Here is a 21,560-nt window from a genome sequence, read left to right as displayed (position 1 = left end):
TCCCAAAGAAAGGCAATGCCAAAGAATGCTCAAACTACCACACAATTGCACTCATCTCACACGCTAGTAAAGTAATGCTCAAAATTCTCCAAGCCAGGCGTCAGCAATATGTGAACCGTGAACTTCCTGATGTTCAAGCTGGTTTTAGAAAAGGCAGAGGAACCAGAGATCAAATTGCCAATATCCGCTGGATCATGGAAAAAGCAAGAGAGTTCCAGAAAAACATCTATTTCTGCTTTCTTGACTATGCCAAAGCCTTTGACTGTGTGGATCACAATAAACTGTGGACAATTCTGAAAGAGATGGGAATACCAGACCACCTGATCTGCCTCTTGAGAAATTTGTATGCAAGTCAGGAAGCAACAGTTAGAACTGGACATGGAACAACAGACTAGTTCCAAATAGGAAAAGGAGTTCGTCAAGGCTGTATATTGTCACCCTGTTTAATTTATATGCAGAGTACATCATGAGAAACGCTGGACTAGAAGAAGCACAAGCTGGTATCAAGATTGCCGGGAGAAATATCAATAAGCTCAGATATGCAGATGACACCACCCTTAGGGCAGAAAGTGAAGAGGAACTCAAAAGCCTCTTGATGAAAGTGAAAGTGGAGAGTGAAAAAGTTGGCTTAAAGCTCAACATTCAGAAAAGGAAGATCATGGCGTCCGGTCCCATCACTTCATGGCAAATAGATGGGGAAACAGTGTCAGACTTTGTTTATCTGGGCTCCAAAATCACTGCAGATGGTGACTGCAGCCATGAAATTAAAAGACGCTTACTCCTTGGAAGGAAAGTTATGACCAACTTAGATAGCATATTCAAAAGCAGAGACATTACTTTGCCAACAAAGGTCCGTCTAGTCAAGGCTATGGTTTTTCCTGTGGTCATGTATGGGTGTGAGAGTTGGACTGTGAAGAAGGCTGAGCGCCGAAGAATTGATGCTTTTGAACTGTGGTGTTGGAGAAGACTCTTGAGAGTCCCTTGGACTGCAAGGAGATCCAACCAGTCCATTCTGAAGGAGATCAGCCCTGGGATTTCTTTGGAAGAAATGATGCTGAAGCTGAAACTCCAGTACTTTGGCCACCTCATGCGAAGAGTTGACTCATTGGAAAAGACTCTGATGCTGAGAGGGATTGGGGGCAAGAGGAGAAGGGGACGACAGAGGATGAGAGGGCTGGATGGCATCACTGACTCGATGGACGTGAGTCTGAGTGAACTCAGGGAGTTGGTGATGGACAGGGAGGCCTGGCGTGCTGCGATTCATGGGGTTGCAAAGAGTCGGACACGACTGAGCGACTGATCTGATCTGACTGATGTGGTGAGAGGAGAAGTTTCCTTCTCTTTTTTATTTTCCTCTTGACTGAAATATGGATGAATAGACTGGAGGTAGAGCAGCAATTTGGACAACAAATTGAGGATTACAGAGCAACAAGCTGGAAAGAGGCTGGGTGGCTAATGATCCTAGAACCACCATGGGAGCCCTGAACCGCTGATATTTACATTACAGAGAAATGAACTTCTGTCTTGTTTAAGTTACTATATTTACCATTTTCTTGTTAATCCTAAAAAAAAAAATCATAAATGAAGATAGATGATGCAAACTTGTCTTAAATTACTGGGTCTATAAAGATAACGCTTATATTGTCTATATAATATTTATATGGTTAAAGTTTGACTAATATTGTGGACCATGCAGTGAGGATTATGGTGTTTCATAAAAGCGTACTTTTACTTCTTAAAATGCTTATATGGTCTATATAATATTTATATGGTTAAAGTTTGACTAATACTGTGGACCACGCAGTGAGGATCATGGTGCTTTATAAAAGCGTACTTCTTAAAATGCTTGACTCTCATCATCGGAAGTACCTTATTATATTTAAAAATAAAATTATTATGAGATTAAGAAACACAAAGAAAATAGTCACTCATGGAGTAACTATCAGTGGTATTATAAATAAAGGGTTATTTTCCAAATGTATTTTTATTAAAGGGACTAGTTTGTTACATCTTGATTTCTAGTCTTCGAGGTTTCTGAACCATGTATTTACCTTTTTTGTGTGTGTAGATGGAAATAATAATAGAAATCACAATAACTGAGCTTGCTCTTGAGATATTTTATTTTATAATGATGGTCATGATGAAAAATGAAATATGTTTTAAAACACCATTTAATTGGCAAAAGACATTTTCTAATTCTAAACTGTAAACAGAATAAGCCTTGTTTCAAAGTCAAGGACTTCTTGAAAAGCACATATCTCGGATTCTATTTCTCTTTATATTGAACTACGTATTCCTATTTTTGGGGATATAATTCAAAACCACTCAAAGCATAAGGGAGTGTTTTAAAATGAACAATAACAGTTTAATCAGGCAAAGGTTCTTCTGCTTGAGGGCCATCTCATTGACATTTTATCCTGTTTGAAGGCCATCGACTAACTTCTAAGGGCCTCACAATAAATCGTGCATTTGTCTCAACAAGTAGTAACTGCACCAAGTGGACAATGGGATACTATCAGTGAACCAAAACAATAAAACAGGTTGAGTGAAGAAAGGCTGTGTAACACATGGCGAAAGAAAAAGAAAGGTGTCACAAAAGATGGGGCATTATTTCTTTGTCCAAAAGAACCAGTAGTACCCGACTTTAAACAAAAGACATTACCCGCACGCACGTTAATACTACAATTAGATTCTAGGAGGAAAAGAAAATGACGCTAACAAGGTGGAGGCCCAAGTTTCAGGGCAAATCGCGTGGCACCAGTTCTGCTTGGACTCGGGGTGGTGAAACAGGCGTGGGAATTCGGCCGAGTGGCCCGTCCTCTCCGGGGCGTGCGGACAGGTGGACTACCAGGCGCGCCTGGACCCGAGGGTGACCCGGGGAGTGCCGAGTTGCGGGGTGGGGGGACCCGCCCGGGCCGCGCCCCCTAGGAGAGTGCCCCGCCAGCCTGCTGGCGCCGGCCTGCGTTGCGTCTTCAGCCCCTCAGCTGTGCAAGTGGCGGGTGCTCGGCGCCCGCCGGCAGGGTTGCCATGGTTTCCGTGGGTCACGTGGGGGCGCGCCGGAGCCCCCTCCCGCGTGCAGCGGTGGGGCGGGGGCGGGGCAGCCCGGGCGGGCGGGGGGAGAGGAGCGGCCGCGGCGGGAGCGGGAGGAGCCGGAGATGCTGCCAGCCCTCTCCGGGCCGAGCTCGCTCAGCCGCCGCCGCCGCACGGAGCAGCCGCGCGCCGGGAGCCGCGGGCCGGGCCAGCCTGGCTGCCGGGGCCCAGTGCGCCGCGCTCGCAGCCGGTAGCCCCGCCAGCGCCCGTCTGCGCTTGCTTGGCTGCCGCTGGGCCCGAGGCCGGTTCAGCGAGGGGTCGAGGGCGGTGCCCCGGCGCCCGCCGGCAGGGGAGGCAGGATGAGCATCGAGATCCCAGCGGGACTGACGGAGCTGCTGCAGGGCTTCACCGTGGAGGTCCTGAGGCACCAGCCCGCGGACCTGCTGGAGTTCGCGCTGCAGCACTTCACACGCCTGCAGGAGGAGAACGAGCGCAAAGGCGCCGCGCGCTTCGGCCATGAAGGCAGGACCTGGGGGGACGCGGGCGCCGCCGGCGGGGGCGGCACCCCCAGCAAGGGGGTCAACTTCGCCGAGGAGCCCAGGCACAGCGATTCGGAGAACGGCGAGGAGGAGGAGGAAGAGGCCGCGGATGCAGGGGCATTCAACGGTGAGGACCGGATTCCCCGCGCGGGCCCCCACCCCCGCCGCTCCCCCTAGGTCCTTAGATCCCAGAGCTACGCTCACCCACCTCTCTCCGCCTTCCCTACCTTCCCCTCGCACCCACCCCCTCAGCATCCATTTCTGTCTCTTCCACTCGCCCACTTTCTTCCTCCGCGCTCTCGTCGTGCCCTCCCCCGCCTTCCCTCCTCGGGAGGTGGGGAGCCGAAAGGTGAGACTTCTCTGCCCACTCGCCCCCCTCTCTTCCTGGGCTCAGAGGCAGAGGCCGGCAGGATTGGAGTGGGCATCTGAGAAACAACTTTCGCTGGGGTTGCATAAATGAAGCTGGCCCATTTGGCATCCTCTTTCAGCCCTTATGTGTATTAGTGGACTGTCCAAAACGAAAAGGCGGAGGGGTGGTCAATCACATTGGCTTCACTCTTGTTAGGACGGCAGATTCACTAAAAGGAGCGTGAAATTGGACTCACAGGGCAGAATAGAATTTATGGTGATGGCTTTGGCATTCTTGGAAACGAGAGTCATCTATTATTTTCCAGTTTACCGATAGCGTGTTGTGTTCTTCTGGGACACACAACAAAGGATCCTGTTTAGCCTGCAACCCGTGGGGTCTTTGGAATGAGGAAACGGGCTAATGGTTTGATTTAAAACAAAATTTGGATGATTTGATGTCTTAAAAAAAAAAATGTAGGAAAAACACTGTAGGACGTTCTGAAAGCTTGTTGGTTGTCTTTAGAATGAAAAGCAGTGAGTAATTGTAAGGACTGTGCCAGACACTGAAGCTAGAAAGAATGAATGGGAAAGAAAGGGGGGTTTTCTCCAGTAGCTGCTCCTGGCAGGTCCCACCCCTCCCGCTTCTAACCCTCTTTCCCTGACACACGCAGAGGCGCTTACACATTAACAGCCTCCTGCATTTACACAGCATGCCTAAATCCCATCTTTGTGGCATCCCAAGCTAAAATACCCGGGTGTGCAAATGTGCAAGTGCTTTTTCTTTGTGGTGTAAGACAAACGTGCATCCAGCATCACACCAGCTTTTATTTATTTACACTACTCGTGGTTTGTGTGTCCGCAGTACATTTCATGTTTTAAAGTGTCATTTCCTTGTGTACGTTTCTAGGAAGGTGTTTCTTTTCTTTGCAGAATTGTTGAAATGTGTTATAAAATTAAGGTATTTTTAGCTTATCTGAAGCAGTCACAGAAAGCCCTAGGAATTAATGCTCTCTGAAGATAAAATGGAAGATTGTTACTTTAAAAATTTTGATTTTGGACTTTGTAATGTTCCCAGGGGTAGGATAATCATAGTCTTCATTTTGCACAAAAACTTAATCTAATGCTTTTCTTACTAGAAATGGCATGAGAAGGAAAGAGTGCACATTTTAAGTAGATGGGCAGGAGAAGCCACTGATGAATGACACAAAGGAACATCTAATACCTCTTTAATGCTTGAGACACACATCCACACACGGGTACATCCACATGCATATGGACACACACAAAGAAAACCAAAAGGACTAATTTCCCAGATTGGAGAAACCAAAGACTAAGGGACTTGCTAAACAGCCTATATTTGTTCAGTGCGATATATTGTTTGTATAACTTGTGTAATGTTTTGAAGTACTTTGCATTTATGATTTTGTTTTCTCTTTAAAACAGTAGATTGTACACAGAACAGATTTCATTTCCATTTAGCAATGAAGAAATAAGCCATTACCTTCTGAGTAGTAGGGATCATTTACTATGGTTTTATAGTCTCCAAAGCACTTTTATTGTAAAAACTACTCAATGTCAGTTTTACTATATACTAGTTAACCAATTGCCCAATTTATTCCCCATTACTATGGGGAATAAACCATATACTATGGTTTTATAGTCTCCAAAGCACTTTTATTGTAAAAACTACTCTGTCAGTTTTACTATATACTAGTTAACCAATTGCCCAATTTATTCCCCATTCCTACCCCCCCCCACACTCCCCCAAGACTTATGACTGTAACCAGTTTGGTGATTATCCAGTGCACACATATGTGTCTATGTATAACAGAAACTTTGGCAGTGGTGCTTCCCTTTCCATTTTCCTTTAGGCGCAGTGAAAAAATACATATTTAGAGTAGTTTCTATTCTAATCATTTCTCAATTTTTTAAAAGTAATTTGTGTTGAGACCCCCAATTTAAAGAGAATTCTAGACTACCGAGGGGTTGGCAAACTTTTTTTGTAAAGGGTCAGAGAGTAAATACTTCAGGCTTTGTGAACAATGTATGGTCTCCATCTCATATTCCTCTTTTTTCTTTTTTAAACAGTCCTTTAAACATGTATTCCCTCTGTACAAAACTGGCCACAGACCAAGGCCATAGTCTGTCAACCCTCGGACAAAGGAGGAAAAAGTCAAAATAATACTCTTGGGGAGAGGGAGGGAAACAACGGGAATGAGCCTATCAGTTTAATTCCTAAGTCTAAAAAAGTGCTGAAATATATAAAAAAAACACCTAATACTGGGTAATCCTTGTGACATAGTAAAAAATAAGAAAAGTACTAAAGAATGGGGAAAGTACTAGAAGACAAGTCTTAATTTACTAAAACATAGCACAAGATGAAAAGGATAAGTCATTCTTAAATTTTAGTATATCTCTCAAGGAAGTTTGATTCTGAAATGAGTATTACCTGGTACTATGCTTTTGGAGCTTTTTTGAATAGGTTGGGGTGGACTTGGGATCTTTTTTTAACAGATGATATCTACTGTTCCCTGATCCTTCTTTGAGAAAGATTGGTCAACAGATAATGATAATAATGATGATTATAATACCACTTTCTCTTATTAACAGTTAAAAAATAGCTGCCATTTATTGAGATTGTGTGCTAGGCACTATCTAAATGCCTGGATCCATTATCCCAGCTTTATAAGAAAGATGAGACTGACAGTTGTTCAGTGTTTCACAGCTGGTAGGCTGCAGAGGTTGTAAGAGCGGTGGGCCTGGCACCATGCCTGTGCTCTTAAGTCCCGGCTTTTATCTCTGGGAAGGGGGTGGGCCTGGCATCCCTTGAGCATCCCTTTTATGTCAAGCTCTGCTTGAGGCCCTTAATATGTTTTGTCTGTAAGGTTTAGAAAAATAAACTTGTCCAAGGTCACACACAGGACTAGTGAGGAATAGAGCCTGGTTTCTTACTCACATCTGTCTGACCTAAGATCATCAGAGGTCTCTCCCTTAATGAAATTTGTCCAGCTGGCTGAATCAGAGGTCAGGTGTTCCTGCTTTTTTTTTTCAGTAATGGTGATGAATTTGCATTGATTAATTCATACCTACTGTCACAAATCCCTTAGGACAAGTGATAGTATTTGTGAGAGGTTGTTCAGAAAGGCAAGTTTTTGACCATGAAACTGGTTGCCATTGACTTCCCCAGAGAGATCAAGCATGTGTGACCTTGAACTCATAGTGTGGTAGTTGAATCAAGCAAGTGAACCAGCATTTGGGACCTTGGCCAAAAGTCTGATGGGTGAAGGTGGTCTTTACTTCTCTCTTCCCTTTCCAAAGGATTCTTCCTCTGCTGATTGCTTTCTTATTCCCTTCCTATTCTTTTCTAAGTTGATCACTTCTGATGTTTACTTCCAGCTTGCTGTCAATTCTTGTTAAAAGGGCAACCTTTAGGTGTTAGAATGATAGTGGCATATTGTGATTCCCTTTCTGGGAACTCTTAAAGTCCTGGAAAAAGCGATCATTGAGACTGCCTCCCTCTTCCCCGTCCTACAGAAATCAAATGAAACTTGACCTGTCTCTTCTGCAAGGGCCATGTCCCCAGGCTTGGAATTATTAGGAGGGTTGCAATAAGCCAAAGTTGGATCAGTACCAATTTGGAGTGAAATCTGTGGCAATTAATACAGGCATCATTGGGAGATCTTGTGTTGCTCAATTATTTCTTAAGTGAAATAACTCAGATTACAAAATGAAGTAAATGACAAGTGCTGCTCAGTCGTGTCCAGCTCTTTGCGACCCCATGGACTATAGCCCGCCAGGCTCCTCTGTCCATGGAATTATCGCAACAGGAATGCTGGAGTGGGTTACCATTTCCATCTCCAAAATTGACAAGTAATTGGAAACAAATTATACAAGGGCCCATGAGGAATCAAACTAGAAGAAAAATAGACTGATGTAAAATATGGAAGAACTAATATACTAAATTATGGAAGGCAAAGATCTCAAGGTCAGGTTAATTTACAGGGCAAAACTATAGAACCATGGCTTATAAGCTTGGATGTCAAAGGTATATAAATAGAAATTTAGCATGTAAAATCTGTGACTTAATCCTCTTAACTCTGATTTACGTCAAATCTTTTAGAACTTTATCTTTGTCTACCTTTACATTTTTACAATTTTAGGGGATTGTGTAGAGTTTACCCGAGATCTTGAAAATTATGCAAAATATTGGAAAATTGGAGCTTATGGTGAGAGATTAAGGGAACAAAGGTACGTAGCATGAGAGGAAATGGTTGAAAGAGCTGAGAAGAGCATGCATGTGTCTGGAATTTTTTCTTAAGAGGATTAAGAACAAATGTTCTTCATCTCTATTAAATACAGAATTGGAAGAGCTAAGCTTCATTGTAACTTGAAGAATAAAAGTCAGAAATTCATCTGCCTGGAATGACGTGTGTGGTCTTCCTAAAAAATGAGATGACAAACAATGAGGGTAGTAGATTTACTTCCTAAGAATCTGCTGTGAAAAAGTTCTTAACCTTGTTCATATTGGAAGTAAAAAAACATGTTGATATTCATGGCCTAACTGACAGTAGGAAATTGTAGAGAGGAATTAGAGCTTTAAAGGAGAGTTGCTTTGGTTGATTTTTTAGGCTCATTTGTGTGAGCCCTTTTTTAAGAACTTGCTCTGTGGAGGGCTCCTGGAGACTGTTGTGAGACAAAGCAGCCAATCCTTAGTCTCCTACTTCATGTAGCCTTTAGCATACAGCTAAAGAAAGAAATTTATTTTAGTGATGGTACTTGTGCAATGAACTGAAAATTAAAATATCTTTTAGTATATAATCAACCTCTTAAATCCATTTAATCAGTTTGAAAAGCATTCATGGAAGTTGATTTTGGAGGGTTAACTTGCAACTTAGACAATGTCTATTTTTTTTTTAATGGATAAAATGCTGTGCTCAGCCTGTTGACATGTCATAATAATGGTACTTGCTTTGTGAAGTTTTAATGAGGATAAATGGAGTAATATTTGCAAGGCCCTTAGGATACTGCACCCAACAAGCATAGGTTACCTATTAAACAAATAATCTTATTTATAAGAGGTCTTCCAGAAGTATTTTCTTCACAATGAGGCTTTCATTGTGTTTGGTGGAGATGAATCTAACGTTTGCACTTTTTTACACAGATGAAATAGGAAATGAGCTTGCTGGGCAGTTTCTCTTAGGATTTAATGTGAAGTTATGTTGCTGCTGCTGCTGCTGCTAAGTCGCTTCAGTCATGTCCAGTAATAAAACCCACATCCTTTCAACTCATAATTTGTAGCTAAGCACTCTAGGATTTTGTAGTTAATGAGACTTTTCTGGTCTTTGGCTATTGGAAATTTATATAGTAGTTTTAAATCCTCCTCCTGAAATGGATTACATCATTCATGACAATGGCTGAAATGTTGAAGCCATTATTTTAGTTAGGAGCTTAAAACAACATTAGAGAAGATTTTAAAAAAATATTTTGTGTTAGAGATGGCAATTATGATTTTTCAAAGAACAGTTAAGAACATTATTCATTTTAATAGTAGCATTAAATGGATTAGTTTAGGGATTGAAATTGGGAAATCAAAGGACTTTGGGTGTCCTTTCTCAAACTTTTATCCGTCTATTACTTTAGACTTGGGAAAAGGGAGGGAGTGGGGAGAGGAGGGATGGGAAAAGAGAGAGGAGGAGGGAGAGGAGTGAAATCAGTTGCAACTTGTGAAGGGTTCTTTGAGAAACTGATACCTTTTCTTAAGCAGTGGCACAGAATAAAAGCATCTCAACAAAAACTGAAGCATTGGATGCTTTCATATGTTTACTTACCCTATCTTAAAGATCAAACTGTAGCTATTATTTAACTTAAGACTGTTACAAGCTTTCCATTTGAAGGCATGTAAGCTTTCCATTTGAGTTTGTACATAAAGTGATATATTGTATCTGGGTGGACAGAGTAAATATTTAGTGATTATTCATTGTTGCAAATCTCATTCCCTGGATTCCAGTAAATTTCCAGCTGTCAAAGTTATGTCCATAGCTGTGTCAAAAAAAAAAAAAAAAATGTGTATCTTTTTCAACCATGTGGATACTAACAAAAGATCTTTGAAATTGTCAAGGAGGAATTTATTTGTGATCCCTTAAAAAGAGAGATCTTAATGAGAGCGGTAGGAATAAAGAAAGCCTATGGTGGAAGTAGGGGTTGATGGAATATTTGAGGTAAGGGGTTGACAAAGGTGTTTGAGTTGACTGACCTTGGGGTCTGCCTTAGCAGTGCTCAGAGTCACAGAGTAAAGGGGCTGAGACCTGGGACAGCCCATGAGGAGAAAGAACATGTGTTAAGTTGAGAGGTAGGATCCTCTGCTCATTCACCCACTGCAGACATATTTATTGAGAACCAACTCCTTTTTTTCTTAAGAAAAAAGAAGTAATTATTCTTTTAAGTTTACTGTCTCTAGACTCCTTAAGAGACAATCCTTTTGTCACAGACTGTTTCATAGATAGAATACGTTGTCTATAACATTTAGCAGATGGAGCTGCTGAGAGCCAGGGACGTTCCTTGCCCAGATTTAGTCCGTTTTGGTCTTTTTGTTCATAGAATTATCACTTAACATTTTGTGTGCTATTGATATTAACTTACATACTATAAATCCTCCCTGTCTTCCATCAGGGTGATAGATAAGGTCTAAAAGGCCAGGCTAACAAGAAGTACTTTTGTACTTTTCTCTTCAGAGTCACCATTTTTTTTTCTCTTTGATTTTTTCATTGCAGTGAAATTTAATATTAGATTTTATTTGTGTGTCAATTGCTTAAGAAGAGGCAATGGAAAAGAAAAAAGAGTGCAGTGACTTTTCTGAGTTGGGTGAGTTGTTGTCATCATGTTCTTGGTCCTGTTCTTATTGTCCTTCCAGCCTTATCCTTACCATTTAGTTGTGATTGAGATGGTCGTGGTTGCAAAACCCCATACGAAAACTTCACTGTGATACTGATTATTATCTTTATTTTATGGGAGCAAGTTTTTGTGTTTCGGAAATTCAAAATGACTCAGACTGTTCCATTATGTAATTATTTTGTGGAAAGAATTTGAGCTCAAATTTTCAGGTCATGGCTTACATGAAAACAACAATCTAAAAAAATCAGAAATATAAACACAGTTGGTGTAACATTTATAAATGTTTCAGCAATAGGCTTTGCCATGTGTAGCTTAGTATGTTTGGAAGCTAAAAAAAAAAATCATTCCAGTTGCTGCTGTTTAAAAATGTTCTGTATTTTAAAAAAAAGACAAAAGGTCAAAATATAAACACATGTTCCACATAAAAGTGAAGCCAAAAAGATATACTGTATACAGTGATTCCGGTATCCGTTTGGCTGGGGACTGACACTATTTAATTTACATTAGCTGTTCCAAGATAGAATAGTTCATGGGAGTTTTACTGAGGGGAATTTTTTTTTTTTTTTGGATAAAAAAGAAGGAAAAACTTCCATTTGTTTGAATATGTTAGACTAAAAAAGCATCTTTCCAAAGGTTCTTAATTAAAACATGACTCAGCTGTTTCATTTCAGTTGCTGTAGAAAGCTAATGTCTGTTAAATGATATTCTTTTTATTTAATCATTGTTAACATTTTTGGCTACTTAACTGCCAGGCCCTGAATAAGACTACTATACATATCATTCAGCCCTCCCCCGAGTGAGTGGTAGAGTCAGGATTCGAATCTGACAGTCTTAAGTTCAAAGCCCATCTGCTTGACCACACACTTCAGTGTTAGTAACTCTTACAGCAATAACATGGCTGAAAAGAACCACGTATCAAAAACTAAGCCACCTACTTTTCCCTCTAAACATTTAGTCTAGCTCAGCATTGATCCGTCCCTTTTACAATTTGCTTTTGCTCTCTGTTCTATCCGGATTAGCACTTGGTATACTTTTCTTACATGAGCTTTATTTTATTTTGGTATGCTCTGCAGCTTGTGAGATCTTAGTCCCTCAACCAGGAATCAAACCTCGGTGTTCAGCAGTGAAAGCGCGAAGTCCTATCCACTGGACCATCGGGGAAGCCCCAGTACTTGGTGGACTTTCCAAAATCAATAAAATATTTATTTTTAGAAATGAACACCTCATATACTGAGCTGTTTAATTATCAACTGTTTTTGATTATGTATCCTCATTAGCAAAATTGCTAATGAGGGAACATGATGAGTATACACATCCCAAGAATGTCTTTATAAATTTGTGCATGTACCAATATATTAACTTACTATGTATATGAGAAAGCGTTGTGGTTGTTGTTCTTGTTGACTCTTTTGCAACCCCGTGGACTTTAGCCCACCAAGCTTCTCTGTCCATGGGATTTCCTAGGCAGGATAACTGGAGTAGGTTTCCGTTTCCTTTTCCAGAGGATCTTGCGAGCCCAGGGATCGAACCTGTGTCTTCTGCATTGTAGGTAGATTCTTTACCACTGAGCCATCAGGGGAGTCCCATGAGAAAGGATTCTACAATATAAATTTTGAAAGGGACAAGTAAGAAGTCATTGTAAACAAGTTCTAATTTTTTCCTACACCCTTAAAGAATTCCTTATACTCTGCCTTGGGGTGCATGACCCCATTTGGAGGAGCACAATCCTAACAATTCAACTAAACTGATACTCTATTAATATATAAGCTGGCTGTAATAAACTTTGGCTTCCTTTTTTAAGCTCCTGAATTATAGGGTCCTAGTGTGTTTGTGTTTGTCTTTTTAAATAGAGATTCATTAGGTAAGCTAATTGTTTAACTCAACCGAAGTTCGGCAGAATAAAGAGGAAAATTCTATCTTATAAGGAGGAAATAAAATCATACTACATGACAGATAAGATCCAGGCTTTTTCTTTTAAATTTGTATTCCTATCTGTACCTTGAATTCTACCTAGATTATAGAGTACTAAGGTTCTTGGTACACATTTTGGGGATGTGACAAACAGAATCATACCATGTTATAGGTGTTTAGTTAAGAATCACTAAGTCATGGAAATGCTGTCTGAATTAGAAGAAAATTTAAAGTTTAAAATATTTTAAAAGGTTAGGACCAGGCAATACTGTAAGGAGAAAAAAGTTTAAAATAGTTTAAAAGAAATGCAGTTACTTAGGGTATACTGGTAAAGAACCTGTTTGCGGAGATGCAGGAGACATGGGTGTGATCCCTGGGTCAGGAAGATGTCCTGGAGGAGCCCCTGGCAACCCACTCCAGTATTCTTACCTGGAGAATCCCATGGACAGAAGAGCCTGGCAGGCTACAGTCCATAGGGTCACAAAGAGTCGGACATGACTGAAGCTACTTAGCATGCAGGCACGCACAGGGTATCTCAGGAAAGCAGTCTCTGGAGAGGACCGTTGTTTAGAAGGGAGACTCTTCACTGTCTCCCTTTTTGTAACTTGAAAAAAAGCTTATCATATACTTGTATTACCTATTAAGTACATTTTAAGTGAAAAAAGGCATGAAAGAAAGTCTCTTCATTTGTAAGCAGTCCTTGAGTAGTAGATAAAACACTGTAGAGGCATATAGTGTGGTTCAAAATTGATGCAGTCAAATATTCTTGCCTGAACTATTCTCTTGGTTATAGGCACCCAGTCCTCTTTCCTTAGCTTTCTGCCTAATCCGTTTTTCTCCAAAGGTTAGTTTCATTTCACCCTTCCAAAAGATGCTTACAAAATTCTCTGGTTGACATGAAAGGTGTCAGAATGGCAGGAAGAAAGCTTGGTGGCTGTCAGATGTGCCTGGCACAGGCAGGCAGGGATATGCAGTAATAAGCTCCCTGCCTTCTAGACTTTCCTGTGTGCATCTCGCTTTGCTCACATTAGGTGGCCAAATACATTTTAATTAACCTCAAGTTGAATACTGAATGTCTAATAATAGTAAATGTCTGTAAGCGTATATTTCTGAAGTGATCGAAACCTTCTTGGGCATGTGAATGTTAAAAATAGCCTCGGATAATCTTTCATATTTTAAACATTTTAAAGTGTTTCCATGAAATGTAAAAGCCTTTACTAGTCTTCGGTTTCATAGGTTTAGACTTCATTATATTAAACAAAATAAGGCGGCATTATATTTTGGCTGGTATTTGATCATTTTGCAAAATGCAACACAAGCATACAGGCTTGTCTTGCAGCTGAGAATTACATATACTCACTGAGTAGACGTTCTGATCTCTCCTTCTGCTTCTGTGAGCCCTGTGTTACATCTCAAATGCATCTGTTGCCCTGAACCTGCTTTGTCCTTTTTTCTCTCCATCTTGCCTCATTCCTAACCACCTTGAAAGACGCTGCCTTCTTCCCTTTATTACGAGAATCCTGCTCACCCCCCAGGGCTGACTTGCTCTTTGGAGCCCTCCAGTTTTAACTGTAGTTCCAGCACAGACCTCCCCTCTCCTTAAGATTCAATGAATCTACCTGCTTACCAGCCACCTCTGCTTGCATATTCTTCAAGCAACTCAAATAATTTTGCCCTAAACTGAATGTGTTACCGTCATCTACCTCAATTATTATTCCTTCCACTTTTCCCCTCCACTAATTTGATAAACATGGTCAGTAGAGCCCCTTTCCTCTGCCTTATACTTCTTAAGTCTGGTAGTTTATGGAAAACAGATTGCTTTTAGTGCTGAAAATTTTTAAAGTAATGCTGAAAAATCAGAAACAGTGAAAACTTAAAAAAAAAATATACCCTTGTTTGGCATAAGCTCTGGGTTTGAATCTTGATTCTACCATTTATAACTTTTGGAACCTTGAGCAAGTTACTTTACCATCTACGCCTCAGTTTCCTCATCTGTGAAATGGGAATTATGACAGTACTTACCTCAGAGGGTTAAATGAGTTAACAGTGTCTGACATATACTAGCCTTATATATGGATTTGTTAAAAAATAAGAAAAGGAAGGAAGGAAGGAAAGGCAAGTTTTAGAAGTCAGAACATGACAGTTTTTAAAAATCAAGTTTGAACACAGCTCACCCTGGTGCTCTGTGATGACCTAGGTGGGTAGGATGGGGATGTGGAAGGGAGGCCCAAGAGGGAGGGGATATATGTACACTTACGGCTGATTCATTTTTGTACAGCAGAAACCAACACAACATTGTAAAGCAGTTATCCTTCAATTAAAAATAAATTTAAAAAAATGAAACTTGATTGAGACTGTAAGACACTGGAGATTACTTTCAAGTCAGCATAGTAATGGTACTTAAAGAAAAAGTTATTAATGAAAAGTATAAAACTAAAGTTTTTAGATCTTTCAGCCAAGTGTTTCAAACTTTAAAACCCCTTGCTCTTTTAAATCTCAAGTCCTCCTTTAATTCTATTTGAAATGCAAGGTAAATAGTCTGATTTGAAAGAAAAATAAGGGAAAAAAGGCAAAGCTCTGCTTTGTTTTCACACCATCTCCTTCCTTGACAATCAGTGTTTAACTGGTAGAATAAATAAATTTGTGTGTGTAAAATCTCCCAGTTTATGGTTTTAGTCAAGTTTTAATAAGTCATTTTAAAACAACTTGGGAAAGAGTAGGTAAGGGTATTGATAATAGGTACTTTATTTAAGTGAGGCAGATGCTTATAGTAAAAACATGAACGTGTGCCTGAAATAGAAATTGGGAAAATTGGTTGCATTAAATTGACAGCTTGTTTCCATTTCCTTATGTCATAATATTTATGAAAGAAAGCTTATGGTGGGACAAACTTTTGTACCTAAGTTTTATGTTAGAATGATTTTATTCTGAAAACCCATCATTCTGTACTTGCTCCACTACAAATTACTGTCTTAATAGATTTTTAGAAAGAAAAAGACAGTTCTTTTGGATCTTTGTTTTTACATGGAGTTTTTCACAGGTCTTTGATATCTTATTTGACTGTCATTAACAACAGTTTGGAGAAGGCAATGGCACCCCACTCAAAAGTACTCTTGCCTGGAAAATCCTATGGATGGAGGAGACTGGTAGGCTGCAGTCCATGGGGTCGCTAAGAGTCGGACACGACTGAACAACTTCACTTTCATTTTTCACTTTCATGCATTGGAGAAGGAAATGGCAACCTACTCCAGTGTTCTTGCCTGGAGAATCCCAGGGATGGGGGAGCCTGGTGGGCTGCCGTCCATGGGGTCGCACAGAGTCGGACACGACTGAAGCGACTTAGCAGCAGCAGCAGCAGCAGCAACAGTTTATCAACTAAGCAATATTAGGATCTTTGATTCCTAATAGTTCCTTAAAAAGAATTCAAAAGATATTTTAGTGTTCAAATTTTAAGAAAAACTCATTTGTGAAAGGATATTTTGTGAAATATATTTAGGAGCATATTTAGCATTGAAAGAGTACAAAGCTTCAGTTATTGAAAGAGTACAAAGCTTCAGTTATGCAAGGTGAATGAGTTCTGGGAATCTAAGTATATAGCAAGGTGACAGTTACCAGTACTGTACTGGATGCTTGAACTTGGCTGAGAAAATTGATCTTAATTAAAATCTTCACACATACAGAATGGTGACTATATAGAGGTGATAGTTAAATTGTTTAGCTTCATTGTGGTGATTTTTTTTTTACAGTGTATACATATGCCAAAATATCAAGTTGCATGCCTTACATATATTGTTTTTATATGTCAAAGGTAACAAAGTAAAAAAAATGCAGTGTAAACTAATCTGGTTGGACTGAGAGTATTCAGAGATTTTTATGTACCGAGAGATTTTTATCTCCAAAACCAAGTAGAGGAGAAATTTTTTTTCTCTCTCTTCTCTTTCTTTCTCTTTCTTATAATTATGAGGTGTTTCCAATATACAAAAATGAATACTCATAAAAACTATCCCCTGTCTCTAACAGATTCTAACATCTTAACCCTTCAGGTTTTTTTTTTTCTTTTAAGAAAATAATTATACATACAGTAGTTTTCTTGTGTGTCCCTCTCTTACCTATTCTCTTAACTTCCTTCTCCATAGATAACCACCACTATGATGAATTTGGTGTCTTTATTTCCTATTTTTGTTTCTGTACTGTTACTACAAAGGCATCTATTTATAGATTAGGAATAATGCTATTTTGCATATATTCCAAGTTTGTATAATTGTACCACTTATAAAAGTTTCATTTATGTAAATTATCATCCTTCAGCTTGTTTCTGAGAACAGTGTTTGAGATATTACATTGATTCATGTAGCCCTTGTTTACTTCTTTTAAACTGTTAGTATACCCTTATGTAAATAGACAGTTTATCCGTTCTTCGATAAATATTTTGCTTGTTTCTAATTATTTGTTATTACAGTGCTCTGATGAGCATGATGTGTGTGTGCATGTATGTGTATTATGCAAATGTACTCGAGTTTATTAAAGTGTGGGGACCCCTGGAGGACCATTCCTCTCCTACTCCTTGACCTTTTCAGGGAGCCTATGGATTGAAAATAATGATAATAATAATATATAATAAGTTCTTTGCCTTCCCCCTCATTCTCTCATAAGTATATAATGGAATTTTCCAGAGGGTACATAATGTATACTGTTGCAGCAGATTGAATGCAGAAGTAGATGTGAGAACCCAACTGTCTTCTATTATGCCAGATTTGTAAAAAAACGTAAAATAGCCATTCTTTTTATTAATTTTTTTTGTTTTGGAGAATGTAGTTATTTTCCATAAGAATATGTTATTTATAATAATGTGTAGTTGTCTTACTGTTCATTTTTAAGTGAAATAATTTAAAAACAATTTTAATTTCTTATACAATATATATTCATGACTATCACTCATATAAACAAATAATTTTTAAGAATGTAAAGAGGTTTTGAGACTGAAGTTCGAGGATTACTGCTCCAGGTTATATATCTAAGCGTAGAAAGGCTGGTTGGAGAGAACACACAGCTTTCACTGTACCTCATTTTGCCTTATTTGCTCTGCAAAGCTGTTATCCAGTTTTCACCCTCAGCAGTAGTGTGAGAATTTCTAGTTCTGCACATTTAAGCTACCATTTGATGTTGTTGGAATTTAAGCAGCTTTGCCAATAGGATGGATATTATCTTGCAATCTCGTGAACTAAATTTGCTTTTCCTTGATTACTGTTGATCTTGAACATCTTTTTTATGTTCACTGATCATATTTGTAGTTCATTTTCTGTGAAAAATAATTTTTTAGTGCCATTTTTCCTATCTGACTGTGTTGTTCTTACTGATTTGTAAGGGTGTTCCTTTTCTTTCCCCATCCATCCATCCATCCATCTTCTGTTTACTAATTCTTTCTTGGTAACATGCATTGAAAAAAAAATCTTCTCCCAGTCTTGGGCTTGTCTTTTCATTTTATTTACAGTAGCGTGGTTTGAACAGAGTTTTCTTTGTTTTGTCCTCTAGTGTTACTGAGATATAATCAACATACAGCACTGTGTAAATTTAAGGTGTCCAGCATAATGGTTTGATTTATGTACCTCATAAAATGATTATCACACTAGGTTTAGTGAACATCCATCATCTCATATAGATGTAAAATGAAAGAAAAAATATTTTTTTCCTTATGATGAGAACTCTTAGGATTCACTGTCTTAAGAACGTTCATATATAACATACAGTAGTGTTAATTATATAGATCTTATTGTGCATTACGTCCCTAATACTTACTCATCCTCTAACTGGAAGTTTAAACTATTTGACTATCTTCATCCAATTGCTCCTCCTCTCAACCTCTGCCTCTGGTAACCATAAATCTGATCTCTCTATGAGTTTGTTTATTTGTTTGTTTGTTGAAGAATAATTGACCTACAGCAAACACTGTTAGTTCTTGATGCATAACATAGAGATTTGATATTTCTACATGTTGCAGATTGATTACCACAATAAGTCTAGTTACCATTTGTCATCGTACAAAGATATTATCAATACATTATTATTGATTATAGTCTCCTTGCTGTATATGTCATCCCCATGACTCACTTGTTTTGTAAATGGAGGTTTACCTCTTAATTTCCTTCACTTGTTCCACTCTTTTCACTCATGTTCATGCCTTTTCACTCAAGAACATAATTTCTTGATTTTATTATAGGCTAACATTAATCCTTTCCTTTATACTTACACTTTTTTGTGCCTTAAGAAATCCATCTCTGCCCCACATTAAAAAGATAATCCCTTCATTTTCTTGTAAAAATGAAAAAGTCTTGAGTTTCACACTTAAGGTTTTAATCTATCTATAATTTATTTTTGTGCATGGTGTGAGATGAGAATCTCATTTCATTTTTTAAGAATATGCATCATTTTTTTACTTTTTCCCTCACTGACTTTTAAACATCAGTTTCTCATTTTTATGTGAATGTACTTAAAGGCTATTCTGTTCTATTCATTTGTCCATTCTTTCATTTTAATATTTTTATCTTAATACGAGTTTATATGGTCCTGATTTGTGGTAGGGTAAGTAATTTTTACTTTATTTTTTGGGGCTCCAAAATCATTGCAGATGGTGACTGCAGCCATAAAATTAAAAGACACTTAACTCAAACTTGGAAGAAAAGTTATGACCAACCTGCTGCTGCTGCTGCTGCTAAGTCACTTCAGTCGTGTCCGACTCTGTGCGACCCCATAGACAGCAGCCCACCAGGCTCCCCCATCCCTGGGATTCTCCAGGCAAGAACACTGGAGTGGGTTGCCATTTCCTTCTCCAATGCATGAAAGTGAAAAGTGAAAGTGAAGTCGTTCAGTAGTGTCCGACTCATAGCGACCCCATGGATTGCAGTCTACCAGGCTCCTCCATCCATGGGATTTTCCAGGCAAGAGTACTGGAGTGGGGTGCCATTGCCTTCTCTGATGACTAAGCTAGATAGCATATTAAGAAGCAGAGACATTACTTTGCCAACAAAGATCCATCTAGTCAAGGCTATGACTTTTCCACTAGTATGGAAAGTTGTGATGTGGATGTGAAAGTTGGACTGTAAAGAAAGCCAAGTGCCGAAGAATTATGCTTTTGAACTGTGGTGTTGGAGAAGACTCTTGAGAGTCCTTTGGACTGCAAGAAGATCCAACCAGTCCATTCTAAAAGAAATCAGTCCTGAATATTCACTGGAAGGACTGATGCTGAAACTGAAACTCCAAAACTTTGGCCACCTTATGCGAAGAACTGACTCATTTGAAAAGACTCTGATGCTGTGAAAGATTGAAGGCAAGAGGAGAAGGGGACGACAGAGGATGAGATGGTTGGATGGCATCGCCAACTCAATGGACATGAGTTTGAGTAAACTCCAGGAGTTGGTGATGGACAGGGAGGCCTGGAGTGCTGCAGTCCGTGGGATTGCAAAGTCAGACACGACTGAGCGACTGAACTGAAGTAATTTTTACCTTATTTTTCTTCAGAATTGTTTAACCACCCATGGGCTTCTATTATCCCACAGAACTTTTAGGATAAGCTTCTTTAAATGATACTGGATCTTTCTGTCCATGAACATTGCGTATCTCCATTTATTCAGTTTTCCTTTCATTTCTTCAGTGTTCTGTAATTTTCTCCATAAAGGATTTTCTTGTCTTTTCTTAACTTTATTTCTAAGTTACTTATTATTTTTTGTTGCTATTATAATTGTGTTTTTTCCCTTACATATTCTAATTTATTTTTATTGGAATATATATAAGGAGCTGTTAAATCTCAATAATAATAAGGCTCTAATCAAACTGAGCAAAAGACTTAAACAGTTTAATAAAGAAGACATGAGAATGGCCAGTAAACCCATGGGAGAGTGCTCAGTAACTTTGATTATTAAGGAAATTAGCATTAAAATCACAATGAGATTCCTCTAAGCACACAAGAATAGCTAAAATAGAAGACATGTCTTACGTTAGCAAAGATATAAGGTAACTGAAATTCTTGGTTATTACATGAGAGGATGAAATGGTACAAACAAGAAATCAGCAGATTTTTTATAAGGTTAAATATTTATTTACCTATGACCCAGCAGTCCCACTCTAGGTATCTGTGCTGTGCTGTACTTGGTCACTCAGTTGTGTCTGACCCTTTGCAACCCCTAGGGACCATAGCCTGCCAGGCACCTCTGTACCTGGGGATTCTCCAGGCAAGAATACTGGAGTGGGTTATCATTCCCTCCTCCAGGGGATCTTCCCAACTCAGGGATCAAACCCACGTGTTCCACATTCCAGGCAGATTCTTTACCATCTGAGACACCAGGGAAGCCCATGAATACTGGAGTGGGAAGCCTATGCTTTCTTCAGGGAATCTTCCTGACCCAGGAATCAAACCAGGGTTTCCTGCATTGCAGGCAGATGTTTTACCAGCTGAGCTACCAGGGAAGCTCCTTCTAGGCATCTACATGAGAAATGCATATGTTCACAAAAAGATTTGTATAAAAATATTTATAGAAGTTTTATTCAGAATGGCCCAGATTGGAAAAAATCATCAACAGGAGAATGGATAGACAAATTGTAGTGCATTCACACAATGAAATACTACTTAGCAATAAAAAAGAACAAACTATTGATCTTCTCAGCAGTGAGAATAAATCTCACATTTGTATGAAATTCAGAGACAGGCAAAACTAAGCTATGGTGGTAGAAATACTAATAGTAGTTTCCTAAGGGATAGTAGGAATTGACTGTAAGGAGTTGGGGGAAATTTTCCAGGGTGTTGGCAATGTTTTGTATATTGATTGGAATGTTGGTTACATAGGTGTA

At 39.3% G+C, this 21,560-nt stretch overlaps 1 protein-coding gene across 1 annotated transcript in view; it reads left to right on the top strand.

The window, feature by feature from the left end:
- The first annotated feature begins 3,154 nt into the window (after positions 1 to 3,154).
- Positions 3,155 to 21,560, top strand: part of PRKAR2B (protein kinase cAMP-dependent type II regulatory subunit beta) — a 102,574-nt gene continuing 84,168 nt past the window's right edge. The window contains exon 1 of the mRNA XM_086396865.1: positions 3,155 to 3,696. Coding sequence (XP_086252991.1) covers positions 3,390 to 3,696 — 307 coding nt within the window. The 5' untranslated portion in view covers positions 3,155 to 3,389. The remainder of the gene's footprint in view (positions 3,697 to 21,560) is intronic.

This window comes from Bos grunniens, chromosome 4 (assembly GCF_055505025.1).
Source record: "Bos grunniens cultivar Pamir isolate PY7600 chromosome 4, Bosgru_T2T1.0, whole genome shotgun sequence".
NCBI classification, from domain to species: Eukaryota; Metazoa; Chordata; class Mammalia; order Artiodactyla; family Bovidae; genus Bos; species Bos grunniens.
This window is presented reverse-complemented; position numbering and strand designations above follow the sequence as displayed.